The sequence below is a fragment of the Coffea eugenioides genome, chromosome 1 (assembly GCF_003713205.1).
Source record: "Coffea eugenioides isolate CCC68of chromosome 1, Ceug_1.0, whole genome shotgun sequence".
Taxonomy (NCBI): domain Eukaryota; kingdom Viridiplantae; phylum Streptophyta; class Magnoliopsida; order Gentianales; family Rubiaceae; genus Coffea; species Coffea eugenioides.
Window position 1 is genome coordinate 48,458,379 of NC_040035.1, and position 15,400 is coordinate 48,473,778.

General features: G+C 35.2%; 1 protein-coding gene across 1 annotated transcript; it reads right to left on the reverse strand.

The window, feature by feature from the left end:
• Nucleotides 1–86: 86 nt before the first annotated feature.
• On the reverse strand, nt 87–13,461 carry LOC113776498. The gene is made up of 19 exons (XM_027321679.1): nt 13,386–13,461; nt 12,379–12,929; nt 11,420–11,620; nt 10,680–10,763; nt 10,055–10,114; nt 9,806–9,850; nt 8,819–9,018; nt 8,218–8,712; nt 7,871–7,964; nt 7,575–7,769; nt 7,405–7,494; nt 6,246–6,308; nt 6,029–6,103; nt 5,344–5,394; nt 4,021–4,098; nt 3,260–3,394; nt 1,681–1,788; nt 1,527–1,592; nt 87–583 (listed from the first exon to the last, which is right to left on the reverse strand). Exons 2-19 carry the CDS (start codon nt 12,727–12,729, stop codon nt 533–535), a joined length of 2,442 nt encoding a protein of 813 aa, XP_027177480.1. The 5' UTR covers nt 12,730–12,929; nt 13,386–13,461; the 3' UTR covers nt 87–532.
• Between the last annotated feature and the right edge of the window lie 1,939 nt (nt 13,462–15,400).

A 15,400-nucleotide genomic window follows, 5' to 3' on the forward strand; every position in this document is an offset into this window, starting at 1 on the left:
AAACGTTATTCTAACAAATTTTGACATTCCAATGAATTATAGCATGAGTATCATCCTGGTAACACCTTCAGAGGTTGATCTCTAGAAGTACACCTCAATCAAGACACATACATTGATGTTGTATGCCTGCATCTTTTTGCCATCTGATGCCACTCCAAAGCTCCTAGCGAAAGTTCAGTTACCTCGTTGAAAATATGGCATGCAGAAAATTTTCTTGACTGGGTGTTTTCCTTCTTTGATCCTTTTATCCAGTTACTTTCTCCCACCGTTTCTCACTTACTCCCTCTTATGTCTCGTGCACTTTGAATTACTGACAATTATAGAACTACTTTCATCTACTGAATGGTGTATATCGAATGATGGTGCTAAACTCATCGTATAACCGCCAAAAGCAATAATAGAAATAAGGATTTTCAAGTATGTCGAGGGCCATAATGATCCTTGAAGAGCTGTGACAACTCATCAGTATCCTTGCTTCTGAAACTATTGTAGAGTGCTGGTAACACACTTCATGGTGCTCATTCTCATAGCTTCACAAGCGGGAGTCCGACAAAACAGAGAACAGTTGTGTATCTACAAATTGCTGCACAAACCAGATACAGTGCTCGTTTTCAAAGATAATAACTCCAGATGTGGGCCAGCAACAAAACTATAAACAAGTTATTTTTGGTCATGCAACAAGAAAGTGCATATTTTGTCTCTTCAGAAGGTGAAGAATTAGATACACCAGCATCGAAGATACAACTTTTCAGCTGATTTTAATTAATCCAACCAATTTTCACCAGGTTCCAAACATGTATAATGGAAAACCTAGAAGAAGATGTGTGTCTAATTCCTTCAATATTTAGAGGTGGAATATAATGTCAAGCCATAGTCAAAAGCAAGTTGGGTAAATTGCTAGAGGTTATGTACAACTTAACTAATCATATAAAGCAACCCTACAAAAGCGAGGGAAGGTCTTAGGTCAAAGTGGTACTCCTGTCCCTTATAAGGTGCTCTTGTTGGCACTACTCCATGAATACAACCCCACATAAAGCGGTTCGCTAAAATGTTGAATTATTTAACAAAACTCTTCCCTGATAGCTGAAGCATAGAAACAAGATGGTAATTTAACATCATTTCATGCACAAACTGACTACCATTTCAACGACACTGCAATTCTCAAAAGTGAAAATCCATTCTCCAGTATTACCATTTCAATGTCCCTGCATTTCTGCTCTGCATTTGTTGAAAGTGAAAATCTTTTCTCCAATATTCACTGTTACTTCTTCAAACTCCTTCCCCATATTATTATTCTTAGGTCATGTCAAACATCGAATACCCAATTTAAGCATGGCAAGAGTCCTAAAACTCTTCTATTCTACTACATGAACGTCACATTTCTTATTATACCAGACGCGCTTTCCATGCACTGCCTGACATGTTAGGATAAATCCCAAGGTTATAACTCTAAATAAGCCAACAATATATCAACCAAAACCTCCACCAGATACTAAAAAATTCAGAAAAGCTTTCGTCAAAATTACCTTAATAAATGGTCGGTCACAACTTTGAAAGGAATCAATAAAACTATCTTTCAGAAGAATTGAAACCTGCAAAAGTGAAGTTCTAGTTAGTTTCAATGTAGTCACGTTCTCCAGAAATCTTGTGGCAGAATGAATCACAAGTTTGTTGGCCAACCCTGTCATTGTTTGATTGTACATTAGTTATTGAATAGGACCTCAAATCTGAGCAGAGAGACTCTAAGTAGTGTCTCATGACTGCTAAAAACTGTGCTGCAACTTCAGCCTGCAAACAAATGACAATTTTATGCTCAAATATTAGGTATGACAAAAAACATAGCTCAGGTTATAGTTCAATTTAATCAGAAAAGGCACAGTGACACGAATAATTATGCAGGAAAAAAAGAAGAAAGCACAATCATCATTCAGTCGGGAAGATATTTCTCATCCAGAGTGCACAAAATTGGTCCATAGTGGCAGAGGACAATGAAAAGGCTAAATTGATTAGGAAAGAAAGTTTTATTTCTCAATCTGAGTACAAGTACACAAAATTCCCACCCCTATATTCAGCTGTGAAGCATGTACCACGCATTTTGCCATCTGATAGCTCAAGCATTTAAAAATGTCTTTTATGCGAAGTTTATGTGTACTTAAAAATTGATGAATCAGCCTGTCTTGAAACAAGTTTATATGTACTTGAAATTCACAAATCAGCTAGTTGGAAGGCATGGGGTGGCTTATATTCGAGTCATGAACTTTAATTAGGTGGTAATTCAACATCAACGGCTGCATATCCATGCTACACAGTCATTCACTTCTCTAACACCACAGCATCAGATCCAAAGAGCAGTGAGAAAGTCAAATCAAGATTAACTTCAGACGTTCAAGCTCAACTTTGGGATTAAAGAAGCTGAGCAGCTTGAGCTAGAAGTAACTGAAGCTCCACCAATTAATTTCCCAAATGCTAAGCTCAAGCTTTCCCAATGCAACAAAAGATGCCATTTCTACTCTGGACTAGAAGTTATGACCTGCTTACGTAATAACAAAATTTTTACATGCAAATATTGTGAAGGCAAAGAAGAATTTATTCTTTATACCATAGAAAAGACATAGTAAATAAATCATGATTTAGTTAGATGCAAAATGCATTTTGTATGTGCATTCTTTTTTGTTGGAAGCTCAATCAAAGCGAGTAACAAATAAGGATTGACTGATTTAACTCTAGTAATAATGTCAAACATGAAGAAGGAAAGCCTTTCTGGAAATATATGAATAACCAAGGAAAAAAGTGGGATAAGATAATTGGTTGCTATGGGGACTTCTCAGAAAACTTAAATTGGAAAATTCAAATGCTCCAGAAAGAAATAAACATGCTGGCTGACTTCAACATACTGACAAATAAGGCCTCGTTAGTTTGGGTTTATAAATCTCACTTTCAAAAAAAACCTGGGAATCTGCATTCATCATGTCAGTTAGCAAGTGCATCCATAGTTTTTCCCTTGTCAAAGGTGACTTTTATTTCCATGAAAATTGTGGGATAGATGGGACTTCCAAAATAAGTATGGTTGATGACTAACAGTTGCATGTTAAAATTTAGTCTTTAAAAGGAAAAGAAAAAAGAAATTAATTGGAATTTCTAACATCGCTTTAAGCAAAACCATTCGGTCCTATTTCATGACAATTAATACTTGTTCAGCAGTATGCACATTCACTTGACACGTACTGGAAAGATGTCAGCTGTCAAGGAAATTAAGCACCTGCACTTCATTACACTTGTAAACTGGATGTCTTTGAGCTATAGAATCTTCACCAGACAATCTAGCATGAACTGGCTCAAGTTTAGAAATAAGCTCCTTATGTCGAGGAAGAACAGGCAAGTTACACATTTTAACCTGCACTAAAAAAAAAGAATGAAATGTTGAAAGACAACCTAGAAAAGTAAATCCAAGTTTAGTATTGGTTTGCGGGAAGACCCTTAAACTGTTTAACACATACCATGGTAATGTGAAAATAACAATGCACATAAAACTCAAACCATGAATGAGAAGTAGTGGCCATATGGACGTCCAAAACTTATATCAAGGCAGAAAAACTCAAAGGTCTCTGCTGTTTCTGGCATATGCCTGAGTAAATACTGCCTAGCAAATCTTAAAAACATAGAGCAATTGTTAATTACAATCAACTGTATCTCACTTCTTTCATTCACTGATTATGTTGACATGTACCACACTGATCATTTAAAATGCAAATGAACTATGATGTGAACCAATAATAAGAAGAGTGTCTTTTAAAACGGAAAAGAGAGATGTGTATAGATAGCAATCAATAAGAAGATATCAAAAGTTCCAATCCTTTTTAGTCATTAAATACTCATGCGTAGGGTTCCAAATTGTAAAAAATGAAAATAAACATCAAGAGTTGGACACCAAAGACAAAGGAAACATCCATTTCACTGCATCAAAGAAATCAAATGCATCTGCAAATAAGCAAGTCTAAATTTTCATCCAAACCAACGAACCTGATCTTTAACCACATTAACATGCACAAGACTCGAAGTTCTTGTCTTCAAATTGACCGGTTTATGTTGGACACCAACCTGCATAATAATTGGCAAAAAGTGTTGCAACATCTTTTAAAGAATAGCACCAATAATATCAGAATAAACTTCAAATACAGCTATAAAAATTCAATACCCAGTCTCTCCAAAGTCATAGTATGATTAGTGTTAACAAAGCTTGATTACATTTGTCCAAACAAGAAACTTTTGATAGGCACTCATACTACCAAACACGCAACATCATTAACTGTTAGAACTCAACTCATGAATAGCCAGTTAAACTCATCTGTGATCCTGGATGTACACTATCACAGAGAATTCTGTGCTCATCCTAATATTGACCACAATATGATGATGTACATGTAAGCAATAAAAGTCCCAAATTACAGAGAACCACAGCGAGAGAGCACACAGAGGGACAGAGAAGGGAGACAGAGACGCATTACTAGTGATATCCACAGTACTAGTTTGACTTCTTGAGCTTGTTGGGAAGCAAAAAACTGATACTCATGGACTAAATCACCTCAGTAAGTTAGGCTTGGTGACTTTGTTGACTAAATTATATCACTTTCCGTCCTCTAAATATACTTGATCACCAGAATGCCTGCTTAATTTCTAAGTTATGTCGATCTACCACCTCAAATAATTAATTCTTCATTTTAAATTATACCCATTTTTCCAGCAAACTCCAATGCTCAATCAAATATTTAGAAAGCTGCCATCAAATTGAATATGTTGATAGCAAGTGTCAAAGCCTTCAAGTTGACTTCATCTCTCAAAGTACAACACCTTTACTTGTAAGATTCTAGAAACTAACTATTGTTGGAATCCATTTTCTTGAAATTCTGCATAGATCATTCAACAATGCCATTCACCCTGAAAATTTTCGTATTGGACACAGGCTTAATAACCAGACATAAGAGTTGATTGATCTGTGGTTGAAGCAAGAATATACAACTGAACCTGCAGTAACAAGGGGGTCATGAACTGAAAAGACAGAAAAATTGCCCCTTCAGCAGGTTAAATCTCAGGTATTTCAACTCAATTCACTTCCGATTCAACCGACATACTTTGGAGATATGTAAACAAAAAACAAAAGGCATATGCCAGACAGAAAGCAAACTAAGATTAGAAGGAAGAGGTAACCAGCACAAAAATAACACACAAGATGCCCAATAATTGGGAAGGTTTAATCACCTGATAAACTATAGATTCAATATCAAGGTTGTTTAAACAGAATGTTTCAATAATTTTACTAACTTTACATAATGAGCGGACACTCACAATGAAAGGAACAGGTGCATCCAGAAAGTCAAGCATCTTGTCTGGTAGGATCTGCAAAGAATCTATGAGGATGAAACGAATACAGGTGGTTGGTTTAAAGAATTTACTTCTCAGAAGCTGATGAAGGAAATTCTAAATTAAGTAGTGCAATAATTAATGAATGATTGACAACATTAATTGTGATTCCTGCCTAAGTTAATAGCCACAATCTTAGATGTAAGTTCATGGGCAAGGATAATTTAGAGTTAACAATCAGAATAATATAATCACATACAGCATGTTTGAGGTTTCAGAAAGTATTCTTCAAATTGCATGATACCAAACAACTAAAAGATATCTTACTGTCATACTGAATTTCTGAATGCATAAAAACAAACTACCACCCAAGATTTCCCTCACAATAATACAGTATTTACTTCCTCCCATCAATACTCTTGTACTACTAAAGTTGTCCTCTCTAAACCCACCAAGGAAATCCATGCCTTGACAAAAGAAAAATAGAACCACCAATAAGTCTCATGAAGGAAAATAAATTGAACATTGCCAGCATGAGGAATTAAAATGGATCAAGTATGCAGTTACATTTTCAAAACTACTTAACATGGACTATGGGAAACATGAACCATGAACTGGCCCTAAAATTTTCAAACTGAAAAAGCAACACAATCCATATTATACAACTTACTGGAAGGAATAAACTTTGCCATTGAAAAGGACGAATGATGGGAATGAGTGACAGCACTACAGCAGAAAGAATACCCTGTAATCATCGGAAATTAGTGAAAAGCAACAAAGTAAAGTGAAGAGCAAATCTCATTTTCAATATTCAAGAAAAAGGTAAATCAAGAAAAACATGTGTTAACTGCATGATAGGCAGACACAGTGTTCTACAAACAAATTACCAAATTGGGGCAGACCACCACAACTTGTTTCTCCAGTAGCACTGCAGTAATTAGAGCCAAAATCTGGAAGAAGATGCAATGTCATCCTCAATCACTGTTAAACTGACTAGTAAATGTTCAAGGCATATCCAAATAAGACTGTTTTAAAGTTCTATTTCACCACATAAACAAACTTGGATTTGGATAAAGTGGAAAAAGAATAACATATTTATATACACTATCAATCCAAGTGCAAGTTTATCTACATTCAATAGAGCTTATTGGGTAACCAAGTCATATTCAGGTTGAAATCCTTCCCACTTGACTTAGAACTATATTACATACTATCTTTTTTGCAAAGGTCAAGTTCCTTTGTGAAGAATGGGTTACATTACATGTTATGTAAAGAAAAACCAAAAATATGTAAAGATGAGCATAAAGAAGGCAAAAGAATGGGTAATTATGCAACTCTCATGTCATGATTGTGGGAGAAAAGGGAAAAGAATGGGGAAGAAAAATGAGTACTCTGAAAATGGAAACAAAATGCCAGACTGAATAATTTCTCAAATAGAGAATTCTTATCTTTCTTCTGAGAAAACAGGACTCCATGACATTTCAATATGCCAGCTTCACATAAAACACAATGGACGAATGGAAAAAAAGGAGGTAACTTAACTGTCCGAGAGTGGCAACAAACTAATCTGCAAAAGTGTACATTTATAATGAAAGCTAAAACTCTCAAACAGGAGAGTAATCTTTGTATATTGACATACCAAATGTATTTAGAAACCATGCAGATTTACTCCAATGCAAAACTCATGCATAATAAACAGCAGACTCCCGTGCAAAACTATTTGCTGTCTGGCATAGGTAAGTCCTAAAACATGTATAACTACCCAGTAAACCAAATAAAATTCTTGCTCATCTGTTTGCTACAGAACCTTTGCCCCGAGTCAAAATGACTGATTATTTAAAAGAACAATGTATTGATGAAGTCAGAAAAACTTCACATACTCAAGGGAAAGAATAAAAGCAATATTTGCTAATATATGTCTTATAAAATATTTCCACTTCAAATACAGATTTCAAGCATTATAGAGAAGATTATGAGTCAAACTAACTTGTCACAGCAAAAATAAGTCAAGGACAAATGACAATCCTGAAATCTGAGAAGTATTACATTTTCTAGGGAAAGAATTCGGCAAATAGTTGCAGTTGTCCATATTGATAAAGCACCAGCTTCCTCAGCAGCATCTAATTTTAAATTGACCTTTCAAAGATTCCAACATCAGAATCAAGAAGCACTTCTTTTCATGAAAATAAATAATACAAGTACATAATGAATCTTACATCAACACCTTCCTTTATATCATGCATTTGTAGATCCAAAAGCTCATCATTAATTCCAAGTGATGAAACAGGAGGTCTCCTATACTGAATCGCCTGTAGGTGCTCAAGTGGTTGAAAAACCATTTCACTTCCTCGGGGTGGAAGAGGCCTACAATGGTAATTACAGACTATCTGTAACAAATCATTCTTGTTTCCCTACAAGAGTGGGAGAAAAGGGACAACAATGAAAAAACAATAGTGAAACGAGTCATGAACATTATCTGAACTCACAGCAGCATAAACGTAAAGGGGCTAACCTTAGTCCATTCTGGTGTCATCTCCTCTCCAAGAGATGTGTCATTGCTAAAAAGAATGTCACTATCATCGTCTGATGCTATGCTTCTCCCTGAACTGCCAGATCAAAATGAACCTATTCATCAATACTTCTTCATGAGATTTTCTACACTCAAGACAGATATCATTATCAAATTAGAGCAAGCAATATATAAGAATAAAAAGTATTTCAAAACAAATAGATAATATAGACACTAAATTCTGATCAAATTCACCAGAAAAACTTTAAAATGTGACATAATAGCAAAGCAAAAATCCATCTTTAGCTCAATTCAAAAGAAATAACAAGAAACTTAAACAATTCTTCCACCTGAATGAAGACTCAGGACTTTCTAGATGCTCCACATTTCGGTTCCTTGTTCCATTACAAGTCCCAACGTCTGAAGTTGGGCTATTTTCATAAACCATATGGGTCCTCTCCTCAAAATCAAGGTGGTTATCAGAGCCCTCAGAGCCATCAACATCAAAACGCTCCAAACTTTTTCCACCATCTTTGTCCAACTCCTTTGCTTGACTATGATCGGATGCATCACTAGCAGCAACACTTTCAGTAGAAAAACTTTCCCACCTTGATGATGATGAAGGTATCTCATCATCTGATATAATCCCAGCTGCAGCAGCAGTGAGAGCAACTGCATGGTCAACGGGTATTGCAGTTGCTGTCCAATCTCCAGCAGTCACATAATGAGGAGACTCACTATTTTCATTCACATAAGGGGATTTTGATGCTGAAGGTGCATAATCAGCAAGAGATAATTCAGTAACAAAACGAGTAATTCGATTTAAACGCCCCTGCGCAATGACACTGCAGTGAAACAAACAATGGAGTAAACTTAGAAGTAGATGTCACAGTTTAGTCATTTCATTAACAATCAACCCATGATCAAAGATTGTGTAGAATTTCATGTAACCTGTTTAACATCTCATAATGTAGCTCAAAGAATGGAACTCTAGTTAGAAGACAATAACAGCGAGGTGCAGCAACCAAAAATCGACTACAACCTACAGATGATTGGGAAAGGGGCGATAGACCACCACATATAGCAGGTGCTCTTTGAACAACTTCTTGGACATGTAAGCAAACACCATAGAGTGTTGCATTGTCAGCCACCTATTGAAAAGAACATTATATGCAGAAACCATATCATCTCAAAGGAAGAAAGAGAATCACAATTATATTCAAATGGTGAAATTTGCATCTATATTGAGAAGTCATCATTCATTCCCTTTCCCACACTACCCAAAACAAGGCTATCATTAAACCAAGGGTTACAGAATATTCAAGGAAGCACCTTAAAATTTTTAAGATAGAAGTCAAATTTGCAGAACTGAATAAATAAGACTTTAACTAAGCAACATGCAGAAACTCCTTAGACCACAGTAAGCCTACAATTCCATCTCCAACTCTTCTAAAATCATAGTAAATCTGCACAGAGTTTTGTGCTTGAATTCAATTAGTGCTGCTACAAAAAATTATATTGAACCAATGTAGTAGGAAAAAGAGCAATCAAGAAAATCATCAATAGTTCCCACATGACTTCATCAACTCTAGGTAGGTGACTAATCAAAGTGCTTGCTCATGTCTAAAGGGAAAAGAAAAGGACAAAATAGTAAAGGCAACTTTCCATGCCAGTCCAAACTAACAACTGCAGTAATGTCGAATTATAATGTTACATTCAGAGAGATCATCTTTATAGTTTCTCAAGCTAGTTGAACTACAGGACAGGACTTATAAGAGACAAGACAGGAAATACCCCAAAAAATAAATAAAACTAAACATCTTCAAAGAGTATTCTCAAACTATGGGTATGCCATTCTTGGAAAATCCGACAATTAATATCATAAAATGCATTGCAGGAAATGTTAAAACAGCTAAGTTGAATGCACACAAGACTTACTTTGAGCGAGAATATAAACGACAAGTCATCTCTGCTTAAGTGCTCCTGAGGATCAAATAGAACAGGCCGTTATTTATTTTGAATTACCAACAAAGCAACTCTTTTTCCTCATCTAACCTATTAACCTTTTACAGTGGCAGTTATTTCACTAAAATCTGATTGTTCCATAAGCTAATAATAAAGTGAATTTTGTCGTGGCAGAAAAGTATAAACGGAAATGTGTCTAAAGTAGAAGAATAACAGCTGCACCTGTCCATAGACAAGTTTATTGAGATCAGTGAAAGATGGGGTTCTCTTGAGTAGATGTGCCTGAGTAAAAAGGGAAACGTTAAATAAGTCATTTCTTTCTTACATTATTTTCTAGAATAGTAGTAGAGATATGCATTAGGCATGCAAAAATGGTTTTTCAGATTCAAAAACCTCATGTTGTGACACGACCTAGAGGCATCTTCACAGAACAGCTAGGTTGAGAACAAACAAAATTAAAAGCCCAAAATAAAATTACAAGAATTAGCATTCTTACAAGTCCTATCTTAAAAATTATGCATCAGTATCCTGTAAAATTAACATGTGACTTGATCATGACCAAGAAGACAAAATCTATGCAGAATGAGAGTAAAAAGGCATTTGTATCCTCTTGTACATTGATGTTCGTGGCTGTCAACATTCAGCTAAAAGAAACAAGATTTTAAGCAAAGCCTCAAGCCAAAAATCACCTCCCAACCACTTGAGTACATTCAAAGTATAACAGGTGTTGGTTAAACATTTTATTGCAGTGTAGGAATCCCAATTCATGCTAGAAGGTAATTCCATCATCATCAGTCTAGCAAATCACTTAAACACATAAAAAATGGTGAATCAGCAAATCCAACACCTTCACGCCACTTGGGAAGCAGAAAGCAGCCAATTCTTTAGAGCGCAAAGGTAATCCCTTTCCAGGAGGGTAAGCGTAAATTATCTGTAGAAAGAAAACAAAAGACAAAACAAAGGCAGTTTGTCCACACAAACATAAGAAAGGAATGAATAAAGGGAAAGAGAATTAAAAAAAAAAAATTGGTATCTTTATGTAATATGAACACCAGAAATGAAAGTCTCGCACATATGTGCTCATAAGACATGGAAAGGTAAAGAGAAGCAACACCCAAAAAAAAAAAAGAAAGAAAATGACAACAGCTTGAAAAGTCTCTTGGTCTGCAAAACAAGCACAAGGAGAATACTACCAAAAAAAAATGAAAAAGATAGACTAAATATGTCAAAATAGCAAATCACATATTGTCAAGGTCAAACAGAAGAAATTCATTAGTCATGTTGTCAGTTAAGATAATGCAATCTATTAAAGGTGAGGCCCCAGGATTTAGAAATCCTTGGTTCAAATCCCCATTTCCCCTCCCCGGCTTTAAAAAATATATATATAATAATGCACTCTATTCATTTAATAGTAAAGCAACGGAGTGAAATTTCTGCTAAAATTGTCAGTTTAGAAACTGTTCAAAACTTAAGATAAAGTAAACTGATTTAGGGGTTAAACAACCAATCCATATATAACTGAGAGGAGTAATAAAGAACCATAACTGGAAAGTACAACAGTGGCCAGTTACAGTTAAGCATCCAAACCTGAGGCTCCAACGTAGGAACTGGTGGTCCCCTGTTCTGCATCATTCTAAAATCAAGAATATCAGATTTTTCCATTTCTAACTCCCATTTCCTCCTTTTGGAAAATGCATCCTCAACAACTTCAAGATTAGTATCTGGATGAAGACCCGCAATAATAAAGTGTTCAAAAAGTGAAGTTGGCTCCTTATATCTCTTATAATCCTACATAAAATATTGTGTGTGGATAAATTATTTAAAAGCACCAGGAAAACATTCTTGTAAGCAAACTTACAACATGACAACAAAAATAAAATAAAATAAAATAAAGAATTACCCACATAATATGATGAGCAGATTTATCTAGAGAAGAACAAAAAAAAAAGAAACAAAAGAAGCTTACACAGACAATCCAGATTAGGTCGATGATGCAAAAGCAAAAGGGTATTGTCATAACCATCGCCAAAAGTGAAAGTACAAGTTAGTAGAAATTGAATCTTGTCTTCCTTTCCTTTTCTTCTTTTTCTTCTTCTTCCTTCTTTTTTTTTTGTGGTTTTCTTTATCAGTTACCTTGAAAGTATACTAGAAGCACATTGTGGCAAGGACAAGGAATGAATACCATCAAAAAATAAAGATTTCAAAGATGGAAATTGCACAGCTACCAAAATCAAAAGTTAGAGGGAATAACATATTTAAAAAGTTAGCATAAGCTAGCCAAGGGGCCCTAGAAACTGAATTGGGTTTATGAAGAGAACTACGAAAAGGAATTCTTGATACCACAAGTATGCAAATGCACTATGCATCAAAGTGCCAGGAATTCATTTCAAGATTCTAACATGCCAAGAGGGATATTCAAAACAAAGAATGTCTGGAAACAGGTAAATCATACATCGCAAAGTTAACATGGAAAAGATCATGCAAGATAACTAATCTAAAATAAGTTTAAGAGATGGCATTTGTCCTACTGTTCTGCAGAAACTTACCAAGCTTTTCGATTTGACCTGACACCATTGTCGTTTCTGATTAGCCAAAATCTCAGGGTTGAACGGTGGAGAAAGGCTTTGCTCACCCGAATTGCTTCCCCATCGCAGAGCTCTTTGCATATGAGACTTCAACCTCTGGAAACTGTTGCTTCGCTTCTGAAATGAAGTTAATATTTCACTACGAGTGCGTCTATGCACCAGCCCTCCTGGACTCAGAGGCGGTAGACTTAATTTGCAAGAGTAAACACCCTGCAATGCCTCCCCTGCAACTCTCACTGCATCCTCCAATGCCCGCATTGGTGATGTTGGCCACTCCTCTTGACAACCACCATCTTCTTCTTTAGTCTCCATTTCAATCGTCTAAAACCAATAAATGTCCATTCCAAATTCCGCTACTTACACCATCTCCAGTTTAAATGTCATCCGCTCCATAACATAGGAAATATCGACTACATAAATATCCTGTTCAATTGGAGCTGGACTCAAGTTGTTCCTTGAACATATACCACGACAACGTGTATCCATCAATTTAGTTAAACTACATCATGATCCTGTGTGCTCCAACAGTAAAAAAAAAAAAAATCAAGAATCTGCTCCCAATGCTCAAATTAACAAGTATATATATACTCAAGAAACTCCGATTTTGGTTTCAACTCCCCTGTTACATTCAATCATCCAAGAAAACTCAACCTGTAAGGCAAGATTCGCAAGCAAATGAAGAAGAAACAAATAATCCACCTGTCAGGACATCAAGAATGATGCTTCCATTGATGCATGTATGCCCTAGAATTTGAGCATTTTTATTAAAATTAGAATGCAAAAAATGGGCAAATATTCAGAAGAATGCGAACTGATGGACAATCCACGCAGCATTGCTACCCTCTCCAAGATCATAACTCAGAAACTTAATGCAATGCCTTTGTGCGTCAAAATGCACCTCGGCAGAAAATGATACATAGGCAAGACAAAACCCAAAAAAAAAAAAAAATGAATGCAACAATTAGTACCTAAGGAACATGATCGTGGTCGGTCCCTTCCGAATTTTGCAAGGACGGTTAACCTTGCCGGTCTTTCAGCTCTTCGGCTGTAATTCAGGGCACGTCGTTGCCGGTGATGGGAATGGATTTTGTGCGTGTTTGCAATGATGTATCTGCCCGACAAATAGCGAGGGAAGAGGGTAACAGGAGCATGCAAATGTTCCGAAGGTGGTCTCAGGTCTGCGTAATAATTACTACCAAGACAAGAAACATTAATGGTACGAAAAATCTGACTGCCTTGTCCGATGATTGGTCAATTAGGCATTTTCATAAGGTTTAGCCCGCCCCAAAGTCGGGGCAACTGCCAGCGCTTTCTTGCAGCCATGTAGCGCTATCAACTGTGATGGATCATCATTAAATTCTCATCATTCGCACGTTTAATTACTTATTTAGTTATTGAAGTTCTAAAAGATAGCCCAAACACTTCTTCTGGTTTTTGAAGCTAATCATTTATACCCCTATTCCAACTTATTGGCTAGTTTTTCGTTAGTGACCAATTAAAGAGACCAATTGATTTGTAAGTTTTCCCGTTGTTAATCCAGTAAAATAGCACTTTTTTTTTTGTTGTTCAAAGAGAAATTACAAGCTTGAGGAGAAGGAAGGGGGAAAAATGGACATTAGTTTCTCTGTGCAGTTTTTATCATTAAAATTTTGACAAAAGTAAAATTGGTTCTCAATAAATGTTTAACTCATGTATAGTTTTAGCCCTAAAGTCATGGCAAGAGTAAATTTGGTCCCTGGCATATCTAATTTAAAACAAATTTAGGACATTTGAATAAATTTTTCAAATTACTAAAAGAATTTAGTTGTGTCTAGTCATGTATCCATTAAATTAAATTTCAAAATAAACAAGCAAAATAGTAGCCAAGTTTAAACAATAAAATTAAGAGCAATAACTCACATGCTAACTAATTAACAAGTAAAAATAAATTTAAAAATAAACTAAAATTAGTTTGAGCACCTAATTTATCGATCCATAACTCTTTCACTTTTTAGCCTCGCTATCCCCAACAAAACAAAAACTGTAATATTTAACTTTTTCATAAAGATTACCAAATTTTCTTTATTATTTTTGTTTCTTTTTTCAATCAAATCAGTTGTTAATGTGTTATCATAGTAGTTACTCTTATTGTTCAAAACTACTAATTATTAAGTTTAATTCAACAAATATATAATAGCACGTAACTAATTCCGTCAATTGTCATAAATTTGTTTCAAATCGGTGATATTATAAATCAGATTTGTTTTTGCTGAAACTTTAAGGATTAAAATTGTACTATGTACTAAATATTTAGGACCAGATTTGTTTTTGCTAAATCTTTAGGGATTAAATGATATAATTGTCAAATATTGAGGAGCAAAATTGTATTTTTCCCTTTATTTGTTTATCTTAGTAGATAATCCAGTCTATGTTTCTAATCACTGTCAAAATCAACTTTCTTTGGCCGCTGTTAGACTTTTTCTATATTATTATATTTTTTTGGCTCAAAATTTGTAACAGCTCATTGTACCTGTAGCATCCAACAAAAGTCATGAAATTTGACTATCCGTATTTTTTGGGCTTCTTCCTTTTTTTGTTTGGGCTCGTTTGCTTTGGGAACGAGTCCAAAATCTATATCTATATCTATATGTATTGAGAAAGGGATTTTTAGCAGAGAGCCTCTCAATGGCTTCCAAACTTTTCATTCTTTTTTTTTAGATTTTTGTATTTATTTTAAAACATAAAAAGTAGTCGGTTATAACTAACCCTATCACCAGTCTAATTTAAAATTTAAAGTTTTCCTACTATCTCTTACCTCATCCTACAACCACTCCTACAAATCCTCTACGTTTCCTCCCACACTAGTGGGAATACCCGTGCTATGCACGGTGCTGACATTATCGGAAAAAAAATAAAATGATGAACAAATAAAGGTGAAAAAATTTTACCAATAAAATTAAAATATAATATCTGTTTAACAATAGTTTGAAATATAATAGAATGT